Source organism: Pezoporus flaviventris, unplaced genomic scaffold (genome assembly GCF_033815535.1).
Source record: "Pezoporus flaviventris isolate CSIRO_AGI_PZ_B2104156 unplaced genomic scaffold, CSIRO_AGI_Pfla_v1 ptg000015l, whole genome shotgun sequence".
NCBI classification, from domain to species: Eukaryota; Metazoa; Chordata; class Aves; order Psittaciformes; family Psittacidae; genus Pezoporus; species Pezoporus flaviventris.
The window spans coordinates 27,804,770-27,822,759 of record NW_026892563.1 but is presented as its reverse complement, the minus strand read 5'-3'; the positions used below and the strand labels follow the sequence as shown (position 1 = coordinate 27,822,759).

General features: G+C 39.8%; 4 protein-coding genes across 7 annotated transcripts in view; 2 read left to right on the top strand and 2 right to left on the bottom strand.

The window, feature by feature from the left end:
* Positions 1 to 117: 117 nt before the first annotated feature.
* TRMT10C (tRNA methyltransferase 10C, mitochondrial RNase P subunit) lies at positions 118 to 3,336 on the bottom strand. Of its 4 annotated transcripts, none has more exons than XM_061454475.1 (2): positions 3,201 to 3,336; positions 118 to 2,039 (listed from the first exon to the last, which is right to left on the bottom strand). In XM_061454475.1, the coding sequence occupies exon 2, from the start codon at positions 2,006 to 2,008 to the stop codon at positions 761 to 763; it is 1,248 nt and encodes a 415-aa protein (XP_061310459.1). In that variant the 5' UTR covers positions 2,009 to 2,039; positions 3,201 to 3,336; the 3' UTR covers positions 118 to 760. The 4 variants fall into 4 exon arrangements, with proteins under 4 accessions (XP_061310459.1, XP_061310458.1, XP_061310461.1 ...); XM_061454474.1 differs by lacking the exon at positions 3,201 to 3,336 and adding an exon at positions 3,050 to 3,069; XM_061454477.1 differs by lacking the exon at positions 3,201 to 3,336 and adding an exon at positions 2,821 to 2,840.
* Positions 3,337 to 3,361: 25 nt separating this feature from the next.
* Positions 3,362 to 5,094, top strand: TXNL4B (thioredoxin like 4B). Its single transcript, XM_061454493.1, has 3 exons — positions 3,362 to 3,797; positions 4,137 to 4,288; positions 4,728 to 5,094. Exons 1-3 carry the CDS (start codon positions 3,666 to 3,668, stop codon positions 4,891 to 4,893), a joined length of 450 nt encoding a protein of 149 aa, XP_061310477.1. The 5' UTR covers positions 3,362 to 3,665; the 3' UTR covers positions 4,894 to 5,094.
* A 1,025-nt stretch (positions 5,095 to 6,119) lies between these two features.
* LOC133269781 (putative protein FAM172B) lies at positions 6,120 to 10,261 on the bottom strand. Its single transcript, XM_061454487.1, is given in 4 exon segments — positions 6,120 to 6,988; positions 6,990 to 7,436; positions 9,671 to 9,741; positions 10,243 to 10,261. Coding segments are annotated over 3 exon segments (1,086 nt in total). The 5' UTR covers positions 9,704 to 9,741; positions 10,243 to 10,261; the 3' UTR covers positions 6,120 to 6,382.
* Positions 10,262 to 14,032: 3,771 nt separating this feature from the next.
* The window catches only part of SENP7 (SUMO specific peptidase 7), a 39,427-nt gene continuing 35,469 nt past the window's right edge, over positions 14,033 to 17,990 (top strand). Inside the window, exons 1-3 of the mRNA XM_061454426.1 lie at positions 14,033 to 14,062; positions 14,193 to 14,300; positions 16,600 to 16,694. Coding sequence (XP_061310410.1) covers positions 14,033 to 14,062; positions 14,193 to 14,300; positions 16,600 to 16,694 — 233 coding nt within the window. The remainder of the gene's footprint in view (positions 14,063 to 14,192; positions 14,301 to 16,599; positions 16,695 to 17,990) is intronic.

Sequence of the window (17,990 nt, the reverse complement as noted above, 5' to 3'; positions counted from 1 at the left end):
GGGATTGCTCTGACCCAGGTGTAGGACCTTGCACTGGCATGGTTAAATCTCATCTCATAAGCTCAGTGCTTTGGGAAATCTGTATTACATGGACTGAAAACAGGCACTTGGGGACAAAAGTCTTACACAAAGGTATGTCTTTTTTTTTTTTTTTATTTTGGTAGGGTCAAGATATTTGACTAACTCCCCTTCACCAGGGACTTCATTCATGCCAGACAGAACCCCCAGAAACAAGCTGTGCAACTCCCAAACTCATGCTAGGTTTCAATTGTTTTAGTTCAGCTGTCAAAAGTGAATTCGTCTGCACACCAAAAGTGGCTTCAGGAAGTAATGGAGAAAAATGTCTTCTCTTTTGTCTTCACCAACCTTTCAGAATAAGGTTAACCTGTGAGTAGCCTCCATCCACTGCAAACCCAGAGCACCGAGACAGTCTCTGAAGAACAAACTTCTGATTCACCTTTGTCCCAGCATGGTCCAACTAAACAGACTGATTTTCTTTGTACAGAGCAGTTTTTTAGAACAGATCAGGTAATTTCTTTTACAGAATTTCAAACGTGAATACATTTAAACAGCTGGAATACCAAAGTAATTAAAAAAAAGCCTAACTACAGTCCTTTCAAACTTAACCAAAGGCATGTTTAGAGATAAAGAGCTGAATAGTTTCAGAAGTCCTGAGATATCAGAGCATTCAAGGGCACAGTTTGCCTGTTTAAAAAAAAAAGAAAAACACCCAACAAAAATAATTCTCTTCCTCATCACTCTACTTCTGTGTCTGCTTCTTAGAGTAGTTCTTTGCAAATTGCTTTCGTACTTCTTCCTGCCTCTTTCCAAGTTTAAGAGTGTTGATCAGGCTTAAGGTTTTTTTCAGTTCATGTACAGGCTTGTTTACAAAGCCGCAGTATTTCCTTTTTGGAACAAATTCAAGAGCCTTCTGCCAGTCTCCGGTGTCTTTCAAGGTTAATAAAATGTGCATCATTTGATCCAGTGTGAGATTTTTGGCACCAGTATTCCAGAGCAAGTACTTCTCTAACGGAAGGGCCGCAGTCTCCAGCCCCAGTCGCTTTGCTCGTGCTAAAGAGACCCCTGTTTTTATGTTCCTGTCAACCATTGACCCCACAATATAGATTTTATTGTGATCAAATGTTTTCATTACTTTGGGAGAATCAGCAGTCAGATAGATAAGCTTTTCCTTTGGAAAGACTTCTGTGTAGCACTGGTCTGTCACAGTGATAAGCAGTTTGCCCCACGCCTCCCTGTAATGCTTGATAAATTCCTTATGATAGAGGCTATTGTCTTTGAAGTTACAGAAGTGGATGTGGAACGGATCGATAGATCTTCGATTGGTACTTTCACTCAGTACTATCTGTCTCACTGTATTTGCCACTTCTCGGACAGACATATCTTTTTCAAAGGACATGTCAAATACTAGTGGCTGGCCAAAGACCATCGACTGTGCAGCCCTCCAATTGCATACTTTGTCCATACAGTTGGCCCACAAACATATGAATGAATTCTTTTTGGTCACACCAGTTTCTGAAGCTTGCTCTTGTGCTTCTAGCCTCCTTTCCCTTTTCTCTTCCATCTTTCTTTTGTCATTTTTCTTGTGAAGTTCTTTGAGATACAAATATTTTAAATATTTCTTTTGAGCTGACTTGGAAGTACATTCCATAAAGGTTTTCAGTTGTTCTTCGGTGATATTTTCTGGAACTGATTTGCCAGCTAGTCTCCACATCTCCAGCATCTCACGTGCAGCAGCCAAAGTGGCAGGCTCCTTATGCTCAGAGACCGTCTCATTGACTTCTTCTTGCAACCCAGATTTCATTACCTTCTTCCACGCATCTAAATCTAGTTTTTCTGAGGGACTGCATGAATTGTCCTGCTTCAGGAAAAGTGATAAACTCAGAGTTCTACTGAGTGGAAACAAATCCTTTTTCATCCCATGTTGTGCAGCAAATGGGAGGACAGAACTTCTTATGATTTTTTTCAGAAGCAAACTGGCAGACTGCATACTTAGACATGTGCTGTGTTCAAATGCTCATCTGCAAAACAGTAAGAGAGGAAAAATTTTGTCAGGAATCAGAAAAAGCACCACCACACACAGATCTTCATCCTTAGTAAGACTGACAGACAGCAACTTCTTGGGAAATACCAGAAATTCCTACTTCCACTATTACTTTTCTAATGTTTTCTACATAAAAACAGCGTCTGTGGCACTGCTGCAAATAGACAGTCAGCTCTGCTGCTTGTAACAGCAACACTTACTGCAATTCAAAATGTGGTCAACCAACCTTTAAGTATTGTCTGAAATCTATTTAAATTATCTGTATCATCTGACAACCCAATCAAACCCCCTCACAATCAAAATGCTTCATGGAGACCAAAAATATATTTATATAGCTCAGAGGCGTGGGCCTAATTTACCTAAACTATGAAAATGGACAAGGTGCTTCATTTTGTAACATTTTCTGGAACAATCCTGTCTCCCAGAAGATCACATTTTAGCTTCTACCATTGTATTTTGGAAAAGCTTTATTTGCAAACTTGCAAGGTTTTTCCTCTGCTTTGCTTTTCCACAGGGCAGGTCACTGAAACTACTAATGCTACTGACACCAAAGGCACTCGTACGTCCTGTGAGACCCTTGTTCGCGGCTCCCTCAGCAATGCCTGCATTCACACCGCACTATGAGCCAAATCAGACCTGATCTTAGGGACAGTTAACCAGGAGGTGGAGAATAAGCAACCGTAACAACCTGTAAAACAGCCCACAGCTGAACCAAACCGCGACAAGCTTGGCGACACCTCCAAGCACCGCGTACGCACCACAGCACTCCCCAGCGCGCCCCGCTCCCCATGCTGCGCCCGCAGGGGACAGCTGTGCTGGGTAGCACGGCACGACAGGTCAGGGAAGCGAAGGGGCGCTCCCATGATCACCCGCGGGGCGCACGACGGGGTACCTCAAGCACCCCAGGCCCCCGGGTCTCTCAGCCTTAGCCCTCGGTGGCGAGAAACACGTGGCGAGAGAGGCCTCCTCCAGCGGCTGCGCCCGCACCTGCCAGAGCTGCTGCCTCGCTCCAGCCGCCAGGCGTCCGTCTCGTCCCGCGTGGGAAGGGAGGGAGGGAAGGAAGGAAAGGAAGAGGCTATCGGACGCGGCTAACGGCGGCCTTACAGCAGCACCGACCACTCCGCCATGTTGTGTTCACCTCACGGGGAGCAGCCTACGCGTGCGCGGGGACGGCCCAGTCCTCCGTTCATTCTCTCTCGGCTGCGGAGCTGCGCTTATTGGCTGCCCCCGGCGTTCCGCTGCTGCACCTTAAGGTTCCGGCTCTCTCTCCTCTTTCCCATGGCGCGAGGCCCTGCGGAGTACGGTGATCCCGTGGGCAGGCCCGAGCTGGCGGGAAAGGACTCTACAGGGGCCCCGCGGGGAGCCTTCGGGCCCTGGTGCGGGGCGGGGTGTAGGGCAGGGGCCAGCCGCCATGCTGGGCTGGGACGTGAGGCGAACGCCTGAGCCCGAGGGGTTGTCAGTCCGATGTGGTGGTCAGGAATTTCTCTTTTTAAAATAGCATAGAAAGGTTTCACTTATTTTTGACGGGGTTTTTTGTTGTTTTGGGTTTGGATTTTTTTTTCCTTTCAGGTAGGGTTTTCGGTTGTAGCCGTGGCCTGGCAGGATGAGTTTTGTGCTGCCCAAATTGACCTGTAAGAGGGAAGTGGATCAGGCAATAAAAATCGTGGCTGAGAAGGTTTTGGTTCTCCGGTTTGGAAGAGATAATGATGCTGTCTGTCTGCAGCTCGATGATATTGTAAGAGTTTTTTTTTTTTTTTTTTTAACTCTACTAGTTCGTTAAAACTGTACTGTTGTGTACAAGTGACTGTGATATGTTACTTTTGGTTAATATGGTGTCTCATGAAAATTGTCATAACTAATATGAAATAATACTATATTCATAAAGCTATTTGAAAATTAAGAAAACATTGATGTTATTGTAGTGGATGTATAAAGTTCTTGAAGTAGGTAAGGCATGATACTCTAGCCCTGATTAAGCTGGTAAAACATAAGAGGAATGGGTTTTGTAAAGCTTGCCACCCTTTTCCTCTTGTGGTTTAGTCTATCTGTCATCGAATTTTCTCACTCTTTTCAGCTTGCAAAGACAGCTCACGACCTAAGTAAAATGGCAGTGATTTACCTGGTGGATGTGAACAAGGTTCCAGTGTACACCCAGTATTTTGACATCAGTTATATTCCATCTACTGTATTTTTCTTCAATGGACAACACATGAAGGTTGATTATGGGTATGTTATCCTGCCAGGCATTATCTATTATAACTTTCAGAATTCTTAGTCTTTCTCTATATTACCGTGTCAGGGGAAGGTAACGTTTGAAAACTGTAATGTTGTTATACTAGCATCTGCACTGAGAATTCCATAGGAAGCCAGAAAGATGTATTTTCAATTTCAAATGCTGGTGCATTAAGTAGATGCCAGCTGTGAAACATGCCTGAATGTAAAATATAGTATGATTAAAGTCTTGGGCATGACACTGCACCTTTTTGGACGTTAGTGGTGACAGTATACTCCTGATTTGGCTATGCCATTACCAGTGCTGTTCATTCTTTCAGAATGACCACGTCAGAGCCCCTGATACCACTGTACATCTTTTCTTGTTGTTAGGTGTTTTTGCTTTGAACACTTTAGCATTACAATTCTACCTTTATCTTATGCTTACATTTAGGTCTCCAGATCATACCAAATTTGTAGGAAGCTTCAAAACAAAGCAAGACTTTATAGATCTGATTGAAGTGATTTACCGTGGTGCAATGCGTGGAAAGCTCATTGTGAGAAGTCCTATTGATCCCAATAACATTCCTAAATATGACCTTCTCTACCAAGGAATTTAATGGGTTAACCTGAGATAAAGAATTCTGGAAATAGTGAATGTTCTAGAACCCATTTTTTCTTCAAGCCTGTTTAGCCACCTCTGGCACTGTGGGACAGTTTGAGTATTTACGTTGATGGATCATATTGATCTCGTTCTGAAAACAGACATTCTGTCACCTCATACTTCTCTTGTGAATAAAGCTACACATTCATGCTTAGAACTCACACAAGTGACTATTCTTTGAGTTGCATGCTGACTAGCACCTACAAAACAGGCAGATTGTATGCATCCTCGATTATGGCATCTGCAGTACAGCTTTAAGTGAACGAAGCCACCACATAGTCTATTAATTATCTAGTTAGTACATTTTCAATCAGATACGGTAACAGTAAACTTACCTTTATTAAAATCTATGCTTGCTCTCAAGAGCATTCAGCTGACTGCCTTTTCAATGGAATTTTACACTTTTACCCATTACTGGACAATGGGATAGAAGCTTTTTCAAACAGGATTAGAGGTGACTGAAATCTGAAATGGATATAAACACAAAAGAGAAGTTTACACACTCTTTTCTCTGATACCCAGTGTTAATGTTCAACATTTTGGTTTTTCTGTCTGAGAACTGAAGGTGTAGGACAAGGTTTTATCATCCATCAGAGTTCTTTTTTTCAGCTACTGAGTACTTTCAGTTCCCACAGGATTAAACTGGAAATTCAGAATAACCATTTTGTTTACATTCACTTTAAAGGTTATTTGACCTTCTGTTTATATAAATTGCAAACCTGGAGTATGGACACTTAAAAACTGTCTCTTATTTCCCACCTCTGTATAAAATTAAACAGCTGAGGGAAAACAGCAATGTCCTTTTGTATCAGCTTGGTAACAGCAGGTTGCTAGTGTTGTGTTCCTATAGCAGCTCATGCCCAGTAATTTCACTGGTTTAGTTGGATTTTTTTTTTTTTTTTTTTTTTTCAGTTGGTGGTAGTATGTAGTTCCCTGAAGTATTGTTCAATTTACCAGTAAATGTTTCAAGGAGGAAGGTGGATGTTCAGGCTCTTGAAAGATTTTAAACACTCTGGTATATAGTGAGAAGGAAATAGATCCTTTACATGCTTTTGGTATTCCAGATTTGTCCTTTTAATGAAAGCTGTGTACTTATGCAAGTGTTTTTCTGATAGTCTAGTCTGATTATGCAGATGTAACTGCAGAATGTTTATTTTTTTAAATGATAAAGATGAGAGTTGCTATACCTTAACATCTTTATTTTGCACAACTTAAATTTCACAGCTAACCGAAGGATTGTGGCTTACAGCTTACAACAATGAACTTATTTCCTGATAGTTAACTTGGATTTGTGTATTTCTCAAAAAAGAAACAAACTAGCTTCAAATTTCGAACTGTAAGTTGCTCCACAGTGAGCTGAGGGTCCTTAGATGACTGAAAGGTGCAGGGGCAGTTATGGAAGGAAGAGACTACTATCAAAACCAAATCAGTATACCTTTATTGCCTCACTTCTTACTTGTTCTGCTTCTAGTTGCAGTAGGTGATTGTCTAGAGGCTGTTGCAGTCTTGGCTTTCAGAGTGCTCTTCAGGTACTTGAAGATGGAATGTAAGCAGCAGGAGGGGGCTAAACAATACTTTTCTGTCCCAGCAAAGACAGTACGACAGTTCAGTTTCATGACAGAACCCATAGCTTTATCTAGAGGCTTACTGTTTGAAACCCATTCACGGCAGTGTTTCTGTATCCATTCTTGTAGTTGTGGATCACTTCTAGTCTGGTGCCACACGTTGTGCGTGAAGTCAATGAATGCCACAGAGTACACTTTATTCATCACCTCCCCTTTTCGCTGCACTAGCAAGTCAACAAACACCGAGCCACCATAGCCATGAGCAATGAAGGCCACATTCTTGACTGCACTCTTTGAAATGAAGTGATCCCATACATATATGGTATGCTCCTCAGGGTTGCAGCTGCCTCTCTTGAGGACCCACCAGGTAGACTCCATTGAAGTCAGTGCCTCTTGACTGGTAGACAGACTTAACCTTTCCTTTTCAGTCTTAAAATCAATGAAGTTGTCATTGGGATTCAGTACAGTGACCCCCCCCATGGCTTTCAAGGGCCATTTTGATGAATGGTGTTTATTATGTTCCATGCCCCAGGCCTTCACTGATAATTATCCTTTGCCCCCACTGTCCTGCACGGAACACTCCATGGTCTTGAAGAAGGACAGTTAGGCTAGAGTTACTTGTTAGTGCATTCTCACTCATGAAAAAGAAACTTCTTGCTTCATCCTCTGTAGCATCAGTAGGAATATGAACTTTCTGCAGCATGCAGACTCTTTCCAGGAGCTCATAAACATATTGGGTAATCAAGTGTCCCAAAACTTGATAGCGTTTATGATTCTGCTCATGTGCATTCTTGTAATAATTGAAAACAAAGAACTCATTTGTATCCAGATGCCTCAGTTCCCCTTTTATGTTGAAGTTGTACTTCAGTTCCTCTTGGTACTCTGAACCCTCTATTAGGTTCCTCAAGCTTAGTTCATGCTTTGTTTGTAACCACTACAGATTAAGAAGACTATGTTACTGTAGTGATAGACCTCCATATGACACCTACATAAAAAAAACCCTATTGTATAAGAATACAGATTTAAAAGTGGTTACAAACAAAATACTTACTGATACTGGCTATTTCTTGGTAGGCTGTGGTAAACCAGCTGCTTGTAAAGACTCTCACAGATTTCAGTTACTAAACTCCAATAGCAGTACATTAGTAATGATCTCTTCAGTTACTTGTTCATCTTTGCAAGCACTTGCCACATGGAAATTGTACAATGGATGACAGAATAAGCTAGCCATGGTGATCCAGGAACAGGAGAAAATAATGTCCGTGCAGCAAACTTCCATGAGATTAGACTGAGATCTCTAGTTCAAGCTAAGATAGTTTTTCAGCATACAAGACTGATGAACTGATAAGAATTATACGCAGAAGTGGTTTCCGTGCAACTCAAAAATTAAGCATATAACCTCCTATTTTCTGTATAACCCTTCATCATACTACTGACTGTCACTGGCTGTAGAATGGTAAACATGGGGTAAACTTTGATGTGGTTAGAATCCCTGTTCTGTAGGACTTTTTCCTAACAGCAGATATTTGCAAGAATCAAATTCCTATAATTATAACAATTTTAAAAATTAATTTATCATCTTAGCACAGGTTTGGGTGTTTTTTGTGTTTTGTTTTTTTTTTTTGCAAATGGTTTATATAAAGTTATATTTGGCAAAGACATTGGTACAAGCTGCTATATACCTTTTAATTTTTCTTACTGAAATAACAAGAGGTTTTTAGAACACAGTAAACAACAGTAAACTCACTATTGCAGTAAAGCTGTGTAAAGTAAGTGATCTGAATATTTTCATGTAAGCAACTTGAGTTGGAAACTAACTCCTGCATGGGATTCAGGTTTTCTTTTGAGCAATCTCCATTGGGGCAGAGATATTGTCATCTCTCCAAGGTCATTCCTGTCTTCTGATTAATAGGGAGTAGGCTAGAAAATAGTACCTTCTCCTTTTTTATCTCATAAAATAAGTACATATAGAAAAGGGAAAAAAAAATCAGATTCTGTGGTAGTTAAACCATTTACTGTCTTGCCAGTTTCTTGGAATGGAAACAGCACAAGGAAGTTACAAGTGCATGTGTTCATCTGTGATTTTTCCTTCTGTGGGAAGGCATGAAAGACACGAAGGAGATGGGAGAGACAGAGTCTGTTTGCTATACCACTGAAATAGGCAGTTCACACAAAAGAGATCATATTCAGTAGAGAGGAAGCTACCCGTATTCATGTTGTTTTCCCTATGCAATAAAGTAGGAGAAAAGTGGACGCAATTTAACAAAAGATGTCTGTGGATAAAGCTGAAGCACAGAGGAAGCATTCCATAACAAGTAGGAAGAGATAAATGCAGTTTCCCCATGGAATGGTATGCTGTCGAGCACTTCTCAGGGCCGTTTTCTCACCCCCAAAAGGTTGGAAACTGTAGTTTCCAGGAAGTTACTATGCTCTTATTTCAACAACATTGCTTTCTCAGTTCCAAACCAAAACAAGGATACATGATTACAAATTAAATTCTGTGTATGTAATATTGAACATCTATGTATGTAATATTGAACATCTACTTGAAGAAATAATTTACACAGCATTGTGAAAGTTTTCTGAGGATTTCAGGAGGCGGGAACAAGCAACAGTGTTACATCAGGCGTAGGTATGACTTCCCTTCCTAAAATTGCCTTCGGGGTGTGAACTTAAAAGTTTTGAAGTAATTTACAGTAGTTTATCAATAAAGAATTCACTTGAATAGCACCTTAGACTCATACTTTTTAGTCTGGAGGACTGATTTTGTTGAAATAATACCATTTACAGAACTGAAAAGCAGCAGTTACAGATTGCTCTAGATGCTGCATAATGAATTTATCTTTTGGGTTTTTTTTTTTTATAAATCTGCATTCTAAGTCAGTGTTGACTGCTGCTTGTCCTTCACTGTCTACACATAAATGCAATATTCAAGGGTGTTTATTCTGGCAGTCTTTACAATTGCTATTTTGATTTTTTAAAAATTACTGGGTGTGGAGTAAAAACCCCTCCTACTTTTCTGGTTGGAGTGTAAAATGCTTCCGCTGTAAATTCAGCTAGTGTTTGTTACAGCAATTGGCATATTCCAAACACTACTGCAGTACAAGTAATATTCTTCATAAGATTTTAAATTCAAAACCACTTTATTCTAGTGAAGCCTAAAATTACTGTATGCTCTCCTGTAAAATCCGTCATCATCATAGATGGAAATCTTTTTCACCCTGGGGTTCTAGACAGTTCTGTGTGAAAGAAAATAAACCATTTTAGTTCAGGTTTTGTTACTTTATGTACTTTATTATGGGCATATTTATAAAATGTATCAGTTGCTGATAGTTAAGGTCATCGTAAAGCCTTTCAGACAGTTACAAGGTAACATCTCATACTTTACACCTGATCATAAGTTACAACTAAACTTCGACTGTGAAACTGAAAAGTTGTCGAAACCCGTCAGGGACAGCCTCCCATTACATAATAATAAAGGCAAAACAAAAGGAAAACTCAAAGTTACAAGTAAAAATTACGATTCTGAAGGTGCCCTGAAAACAGACAAACAAACCCAAAACCACCAACCAAAACCCAACAGATGGGTCTTGGTCTCCACTTGGCTGCGGGAAGACTCCCATAGTGTAACACTATCATTTACTCCACGTGGATTACGTTTTTCTCCCTCAGAGGCTTTATACCGAACTAAACTCAAAAGCCGTTAAAAACCGGAGGGGGTGCGGGGAAGCGAGGGGAACCTTCTCGTGAGGGGAAGAAGGGTGGGAGGGGTCGGGGAGCGAGAGCTCGCGGGATACGGCTGAGGGACGGAGCTCATGAGGGGAGCGCGGGCATCGCCTCAGGGCGGATCCGGGTGAGGGGGGACGGTTATCGCCGTTATTGGGCGGAGCAGCGGGCGGGCGGCTCTATCGAGCCGGGCGGAGGTGGTGCCCAGCCCGGAAGTACCCGGGGAAGCTGCGCAGGCGGTGACGGCGGTGGGGCCTGCATAAATAAGACTGGCGGTGGCGCAGCTGCGCTGGTGAGTGGTATGGGTGTTTGTTCTCTAGGGCTGAGATGGGGATAAAGCAGAACTAAAGCTGGCTGGCAGTGTCCGTGCTGCCTGGCTGGGCTGGGCCGTCTTTGTTGGACAGGGGTTTTTATCGCGGACTAGGAAAGCCGGCAGGCGGGGGAGGGTGAGCTGCGATATACCGGAGAGGGAAGGTGGAGTGGCGCAATTGCTGCTTCTTTGTGAGAAGGCTGGGGAGGCAGTGGAGTTGCTGACCCTCAGCACTTGGCCTCTTGTTAGTGAACAGCCTGTTCCCTACCTAGCAGGAAAAGCCGACGCCTGGGAGGAAGCTGGGGAAGTGGTGGGGAAGCTGAGGAAGCTGGGGTGTCGGGCAGACCCCTTCTGCCCCGCTGCTCGGCTCGGCGGCAGCTACAGGCGCAGCGGCGCGGTCTCCTGCGTTGACAGCCCGGGTGGTGCCACCCTTGGATGCGGCCTCTGCTGCCCCCCAGGGCTGTCAGAGGGCCGTCGCTTGTCAGTTTCTTCACTTTGCAGGTGTCCAAATAGGCAGTACTTTGGCTTTCCTTTAACAGGCTGTAGATGTTGCTGTTCCCCACACCAGGGGGGTGAGGCTGAAAGCTGAAAAACCGCTGAGCTGAATAAAAAAGTATAAATAAAAGTATATGAACTTCCTAGTCGCATGTTTCTCTTGTATTGTGGCTGACTTTTTTCCAAGGCTTGTAGTGGCAGAGCAAGGGACAGTGGTTTTAAACTGAGAGAACATAGATTTATGTTTGATATAAGGAAGAAATTTTTTATGATGAGGGTGAAAAGGTACTGGCACAAATAGCCCAGAGAAGCTGTGGCTGCCCCATCCCTGGTAGTGTTCAAGGCTAGGCTGAATGGGCCTTTGAGCATCCTGGTCTAGTGGAAAGTGTCTCTACCAGTGGCAGGGGGTCAGACTAGATGACTTTTAAGGTCCCTTCCAACACAAGCTATTCTACAAATGAATTTCTTTGTACTGGCTTGCTCAAAAATTAATTTCATGTTCTTGCTTAGTATTGCTACTGTGTTCCTGCTTCCCTCTGAATAAATAAACAGAAAGTTGCTAAGCTTATATTATTTATATTTTTTTCTTTTTCAGTAGAGAAAATTATGGAAGGAAAAACAGCATCCTCAAGCAATGTCAGTGTAAGTGTCCTACAATTTGCAGCAATGTACTTTGGGGCTGTTGGTGTCTTAGGATGTTTTGATGTATTTGCACAACCAAATTTATTCTCCAGTGGTCCAGCTTTTGCTTTGTTGGAGCACTCTTTCAAGAGAAATGCTTTATGCTGGTAGCAGTCAGTAGTAATGTCTACTGTTGAATGTGTGGTTTTGAGAACATTTTAAGGCCTAAACTAACATCTAAAGAATTCAAAGTAGAAGAGCTGCATAACATTGTTATCTGCAGAGATGTATTCAGGCTTCTTATGCTAGTGTTTAGTTTTTGTTTTTTTTTTTTGTTTTTTTTTTTGTTTTTAATTTTTCTAAAATATCCCTGTTAGTAGTGGTTTCTAGCAGTGAAAGCTTGTTGGAAACAAACTGTAGGCACAGCAACTGGTTAGATCAGGTAAGGTTTGGACTGTCTAGTGTTCTAGAAATCAGCTGTTTCCAGCACCTTGTTTATGTGTGTTCTCTGACCTTTGTTCCTACAGGTGGGAACTTTCAGAAAAGTACTACTGGTTTAGATGAGGAGTCTAAGTGCGTATGCACATGTATGTGTTGGAGTGGTCCCTTTCTATAAGGGGAAAGCTGAGGCAACTGTGTAAATTGCACTTACAATACATACAAACCTTTGTTGGTTACCTCTTGACTTTGTGTTTGTTCCATAAATTAATTGCAGGCACTGCAAGCCAACATCTTCTTAATGACTGCAAGCACTAGGAAGATACTGTACAGTGGGAATTTTGCTGATGAATGTATCTTGTGCTTTTTATCCCTATTTGTTCATCTGTATATCTCTTTTGTGTGTCTGACCTTACCTTTCTCAATGTTATCTGTTCTCAGTGTTATCTGTTATGATAGAGGTCATTTGAACCTCTGTAACTTTAAACACATGTTAAAATTTTGGATAAATGTATTCTGAGAAACTTCACAGTGGAAGCCTCTACTTGAGCAGCAGGTGGAGTTCTGAAATAAGAAATTTGTTCCTGGCCATTAAGGTGCAGATCAGAGTAATGCATTCTGACTGATAAAACCTGTTTATAGGCCACTTGTCAAAACAAAATGACAATCAAACGATCTAATGGTAGATGTTCTTGAAAAGAAAATGTCTACTTTAATCTTTAAATGTCAATTGAAAGGGAAGGGAGGTACTCCTATTAGAATTGTTGCCTGTGCATAGCGCTTGCATCCTCTATAGATTGAGGAATCTGTTATTAGGCGTATTCATTATTACAGCATTTGATGAGCAAAAGCAGTTTGAGGTACTATATAGAAAATTCAGGTCTAATTACTAAAACATTACATCTTTGTTTCAAAGAAGTGTAGAGGAGGATTAAGAGCACTCGCAATTCAAACTGAAGAATTGAAGGATTATCTCATGGTACAGTATGCTTCAGTTGTGGTCTGTCCGAAGGACTCCCTGTTGAGATAATGAACACAGTTTCTGTGTTCATGTCACTGTTTGAGTCTTTGCTTGTAATTTCATGTTACAAGCAGGGCATTTAGTAGCTTGCAAAGTCAGTTCATAGTACACTTGACAATGGCCATCACATGGAGTAGCTTCAGCTTTTTCCTGGCCGAGATAGACAGTTATCTGAAAGATATAAATGTTGTGATACATTCTAATCTGGTTGTATTTGCAGGTAAGGTTTTGTTTCCCAGGACTCCTGGAGAAATGGCAATACCTGCACTTTCATTCTTTCAGTTGATACTATTTGAACTGGCTTAATTAACTGATAGGAAATTTTAATCTCTCTCCTTGTCTTTACGAACTGGTAGAAATTTAGTTTGACCACTTTTGGTTTGAATTTCAGTAGATGAACTTTCTACCCTATCCATTTCCTCTGAATTGGCAATTTTCTGCAAAATACTAACTGCTTTATCTGTCAGTAATTACTTTTGAAATGCTGGTTCCATTTTTGCAAAGGTTGGCAATGACAGTAGATGATACCATTGCTGATACAATTTTGAGAACATAGTGTATTTATGATAAATTATAATATCAAAATACTTGTAGTCTTACAAGATATATTTGCTCTTCATCCTGATTTCTCCCTTTTTTTTTTTTTTTTTTTTTGAGAACTTGCCTGGTGTGACATTTAGCATGACATTCAGTTACTTTGTTTTCTCTTTACGATTTTTTAAGATGAGATGATTAAACTAGAGTGAAAACAAATCAGAGGGAACTAAGAAATTGTCAGTGCCAGTAGATTGGTTGTCACCTTTAGGGCACTCATTTGAAGTTGTTGTAAAGTTACTGAAATAAGAACTTATTTAGACAGTTCATGTGTTAAAGCTAGCTCCTCATGTTGTACAGCACATAATTTAGGGATAAAGCATCGATGAGCCATGCGTTTAAATTAAAGTTAGAGGTCAGTGCTTCCCTTGCAACTTGGTCAATTTGCCTGACAGTTAAGAAAACTTTGTACATGGCACTATGTCAGCTCACAATAGCAGTGGATAATTTAGTTTCGTCTTGTGTGCAACATCATCTGTTTTCAGTTTCATACACCAACGAAGAAAACAAAAACCAAATCAGAGGATGCCCAAGTTCAGTCCCCTTTGGCAAGGTTCACAGACTCCCACCATTGGGACTACCCTTTAAAAGAGGTAAAGAGAAGTTCTTTGAAGTATGATGTACATAGGAGAATGTTGTATGGGGTTTTGGTTCTGTTTTGCAGGATGGATTTTTTTCAATACTGAATGCTCCCTTGTGATCAATATCTGACCCAGACTGTCTTGGAAAGAGACAAGTGTGTAGATCTGAAGTCTACCTGCAAACATACAGTTACAGGACTAGGAGTCTTAGTGTTGTATTGCAGAATAAATAATTAAAAAGCAGAGTAGGTCTTCAGCTGACCCAAAATTATCTTGAAAATCACAAATTTAAAAGCAAATATATATAAATATATACATATATATATATATCTAAAGTTAGTTAGATGTCTTCTGATTACTGAACTTTTAGGTTATATTTAGCTCACTTATCAAACTTCCTGTTATGATATGGAAATATGTTTTACATTGAGTTTTTAATTAATCATTATTTTTATCTAAGAGCTTAAACATTAAGAGAAAATAGGAAGTATGACATTTGACAGAATTTTAGGTGACAGAAATAGCTGATTTCAGTATTAAGGCCAAAAGACTGTAGAAGTACTTATATGGTGTTTATCATTTCTTTATCATGCGTGTCTTTATCATCTCAGTTGCTTATGGAAACAAATATTTGATTCTATAAATCTGTTCCAGATACAGTAAACATTTTTAAAATGCTAAGTTTTGGAAACCTATTTTGCTACTCTTGACTCCTTCAGCTCAGCACTGAGAGTTGCTGGTTGTTGTTGGTTTTAGTGATTTCAGAATCATGGAATAGACGAACAGGCTCCCCTACAGAGGAGTATCAAAAACCTAGTGAGGGAAGTTAGGAATTCTTTTGATTTACGATAGTGGTGATAATGTCACCCAGCTCAATTCTTTGAGCATGTTGCAATACAAACTGATTGTGTGGTTCTGTACTTTTAATACTTTAAGTGAGCAGAGCATCCGATTGCAGTCAGGTTTTAAAGCTGGAAATAAGGTCTTCTGTGGTTGCAAGGAACAGCCTTTTAGGTGGAGCCAGGCAGCACTTGCACGGAATTCCTCCTGTCTTACTCTCTGCTTGTATAAAAACAGTGATTAGACCTGGTGAACTGGGAAAAAAAAAAAAGTAATCTTTTTCCTTGTTTTGTGTCTACTGGCTGATTTTTCCATTTCTCATTTTTCCTATCTCTGTCTATATGTTTCAGATTTTCCCACATAATAGGGGGCTGACTAGTCTTAAAAAAAAAAAAATTGCTCATGAAGTATCATAATTAAAATAAATATTGCTGGTTTAGCCATAAAGCCTGTTCTAGTTGTATTTAATGTTGCTGGAGTTTGCTCCATGTTGTCGTAGAGATTTTGTGCAGCTTTTAATGATTTTTGGCGTATAGGTCTCTAACATGTTCAAAGACTAAGTGCTATGAGGTGTACTAGATAATGTTTGAAGGTGGGAGGAGGTGAGAGCACCTTCAAAGAATTTCTTGCTCCTAGCTGTTGTAGTAATGAGGGTATTTTCCATTAGAGTCAGTCCCTATATGACAGGGAAAAGACTGACTTGAGATGCACCTTTCAGTCCTCACTGTAAATTATGCATGGGCATAAATTTTTCTAGTGCTTTTTCACCCCATGCTTTAACAGAAATGAAAATGAGTTTGCTTTCAGCCTGACTGGCATAATTTTCAAACATCTGTTTGGTTTATTATCTTTTATGTAAAAAAAAAAAAGTGAGGAATGATTAGGAGGTAATGGTTGAGGGAGATAAGTTTCTGGAATTGCAGAAATAACTATATGGCTTAGTGGGGCTTCACTTAATTTGAAAAATGTAAATACGTTCTGATAAGGTAAGAGGATTTGGAAAAAAAAACAAAGTCTTGCTGTTGTGTTTTTTGCCACTGAAGTACCAAATATTCAAATTGCTTTTCCTTATCTGAATTTTTTATCTCTGAGTGGAATGTAACTATCTCTGAGTGGTTAACCTCTGCTTTGTTTAATTCCATGCATTTATCTTGCATATTTGTGATTATGTAAAACAGGCCTAATACTTAAGTCCCTGTTTAGGATAGTTCTTGTTTAAATAGGGATATAATTGAATTGTTCTGTATTGTCAATTTTCTTTAGGATAAGAAGGTTCCATTCAAGGTCAGGTGGTATGTGGGTGCTTTAAATCAAGCAAACTAATTATTCCCGAAATTGTTGTATATACTCTTTGTGGCTCTGCTTATTTGCATCAGTTGCATTGTTTCAATGTCTGGCATTGTTCCCTCTTTCTAGTGTAACACCTATTATGACATATTGGAACCTGGCAGTTTTATTTGTTTTATTTCAGTGCACATTAAGTGCCAGCAACAGAAAGTATTACATAAAAGGAAAAAAGCAAAAGGACTGCAACAGACACAGCTCTAATGATGAAGAATTTATTGGGTAAGAAGTCATCTTAAAATTGGTTCTATGTATATTAAGAGTTTCATAATCTTTCTTGAGGATGGGTATCTGCTCTCTAGTTAATTGTCACACAGGGTTTTCTCAACCTTTGGAGAATCATGTTTCAGTGATTTAATGGCAACTGTAACTTTTTCTTTGTTTTAACATAACACAAGACTGCTACATCGGAATGTTAGTGCAACACTTACTAGAGGAATTACTGCTTCTTGACCTGATTGGAATACTGAAAGGTGTTTGTTACTGTTTAAGTGTAAATTATCATTCCAGCCCTAGGTATTTAGGATATTTAAGAAGTTTGCCAGATTATCTTTTGCTTGTCACTTTTTGCTCTGTAGTTCACAGATGTTAACCTGGTTTTGTCATCTCTTAAAATCAAATAAACAACAACCAGAGCAATATGATGATTGTTAGGGGAAGGCCATAAAAAGCTAGAGGTCTTTCACCTTGTTACAGTGAAGACACCTAAGGGAGTAAATAAGACTGCTGATATGCCACTTCTTTATACTTTGTTGCAAAGAGCAGGTTTCTTTGAGAGGATGACAAATTAGTCAAAATCATCTTCTATGAAGCTGTCAACTAAGTAATTGTTTATCTGAGGAAATTTTGAAGCCAAGTGTCAACTACATTGATAAATGGAAATGAACTAGATTCATTAACAGCTACAATATATAATGACTTTGTGAATAAAAGAATTATCTTAACGAAGCAATCTTTATTCCACAAATCAACTCTAAACAAAGAAGAGTATGCATTCTCTGCCCCATTTTCTGACTGGAAGATTACTTGTTCATAAGTGATTTCTTATTAAGAGGCTGTTGAAAACAAAGTGCACACAGGTAATGAAAATACTTAATGACAGTAAATGATTTTGACACTGAATTTGGTGTTTTGCAACCTAAGAATAGTCATTGTTTACCCTGATGTTTATATTCTGAATGCTTCCAGCTGTTGCAGGGAAGAGTTGAAGTTATAAAAGATTCAGAATTTATTTTTCGTACCTCCTTAGAGGCATAGCTATTAGTTAACATGTAGTTACTTCAAAATGCTTCTCTCAGTAATTTTGATTGAGGGAGTGGCTTAACCTAGCCAAGTATAAAAGTTATGTTAATTGCAGCTTCCTGAGTTTTAATTATGCTGTGAAATGGTTGATACCTGATGTGAATCTCTAAAGGCCTTTCAGTAAGCTTTGAACTGACCTTTCAACTTTGAGTTACTTTTGGATCTGTTACGTATGTTAAGAGATGAGAGAATTTCAATTAGCATTTGTAGATGTTC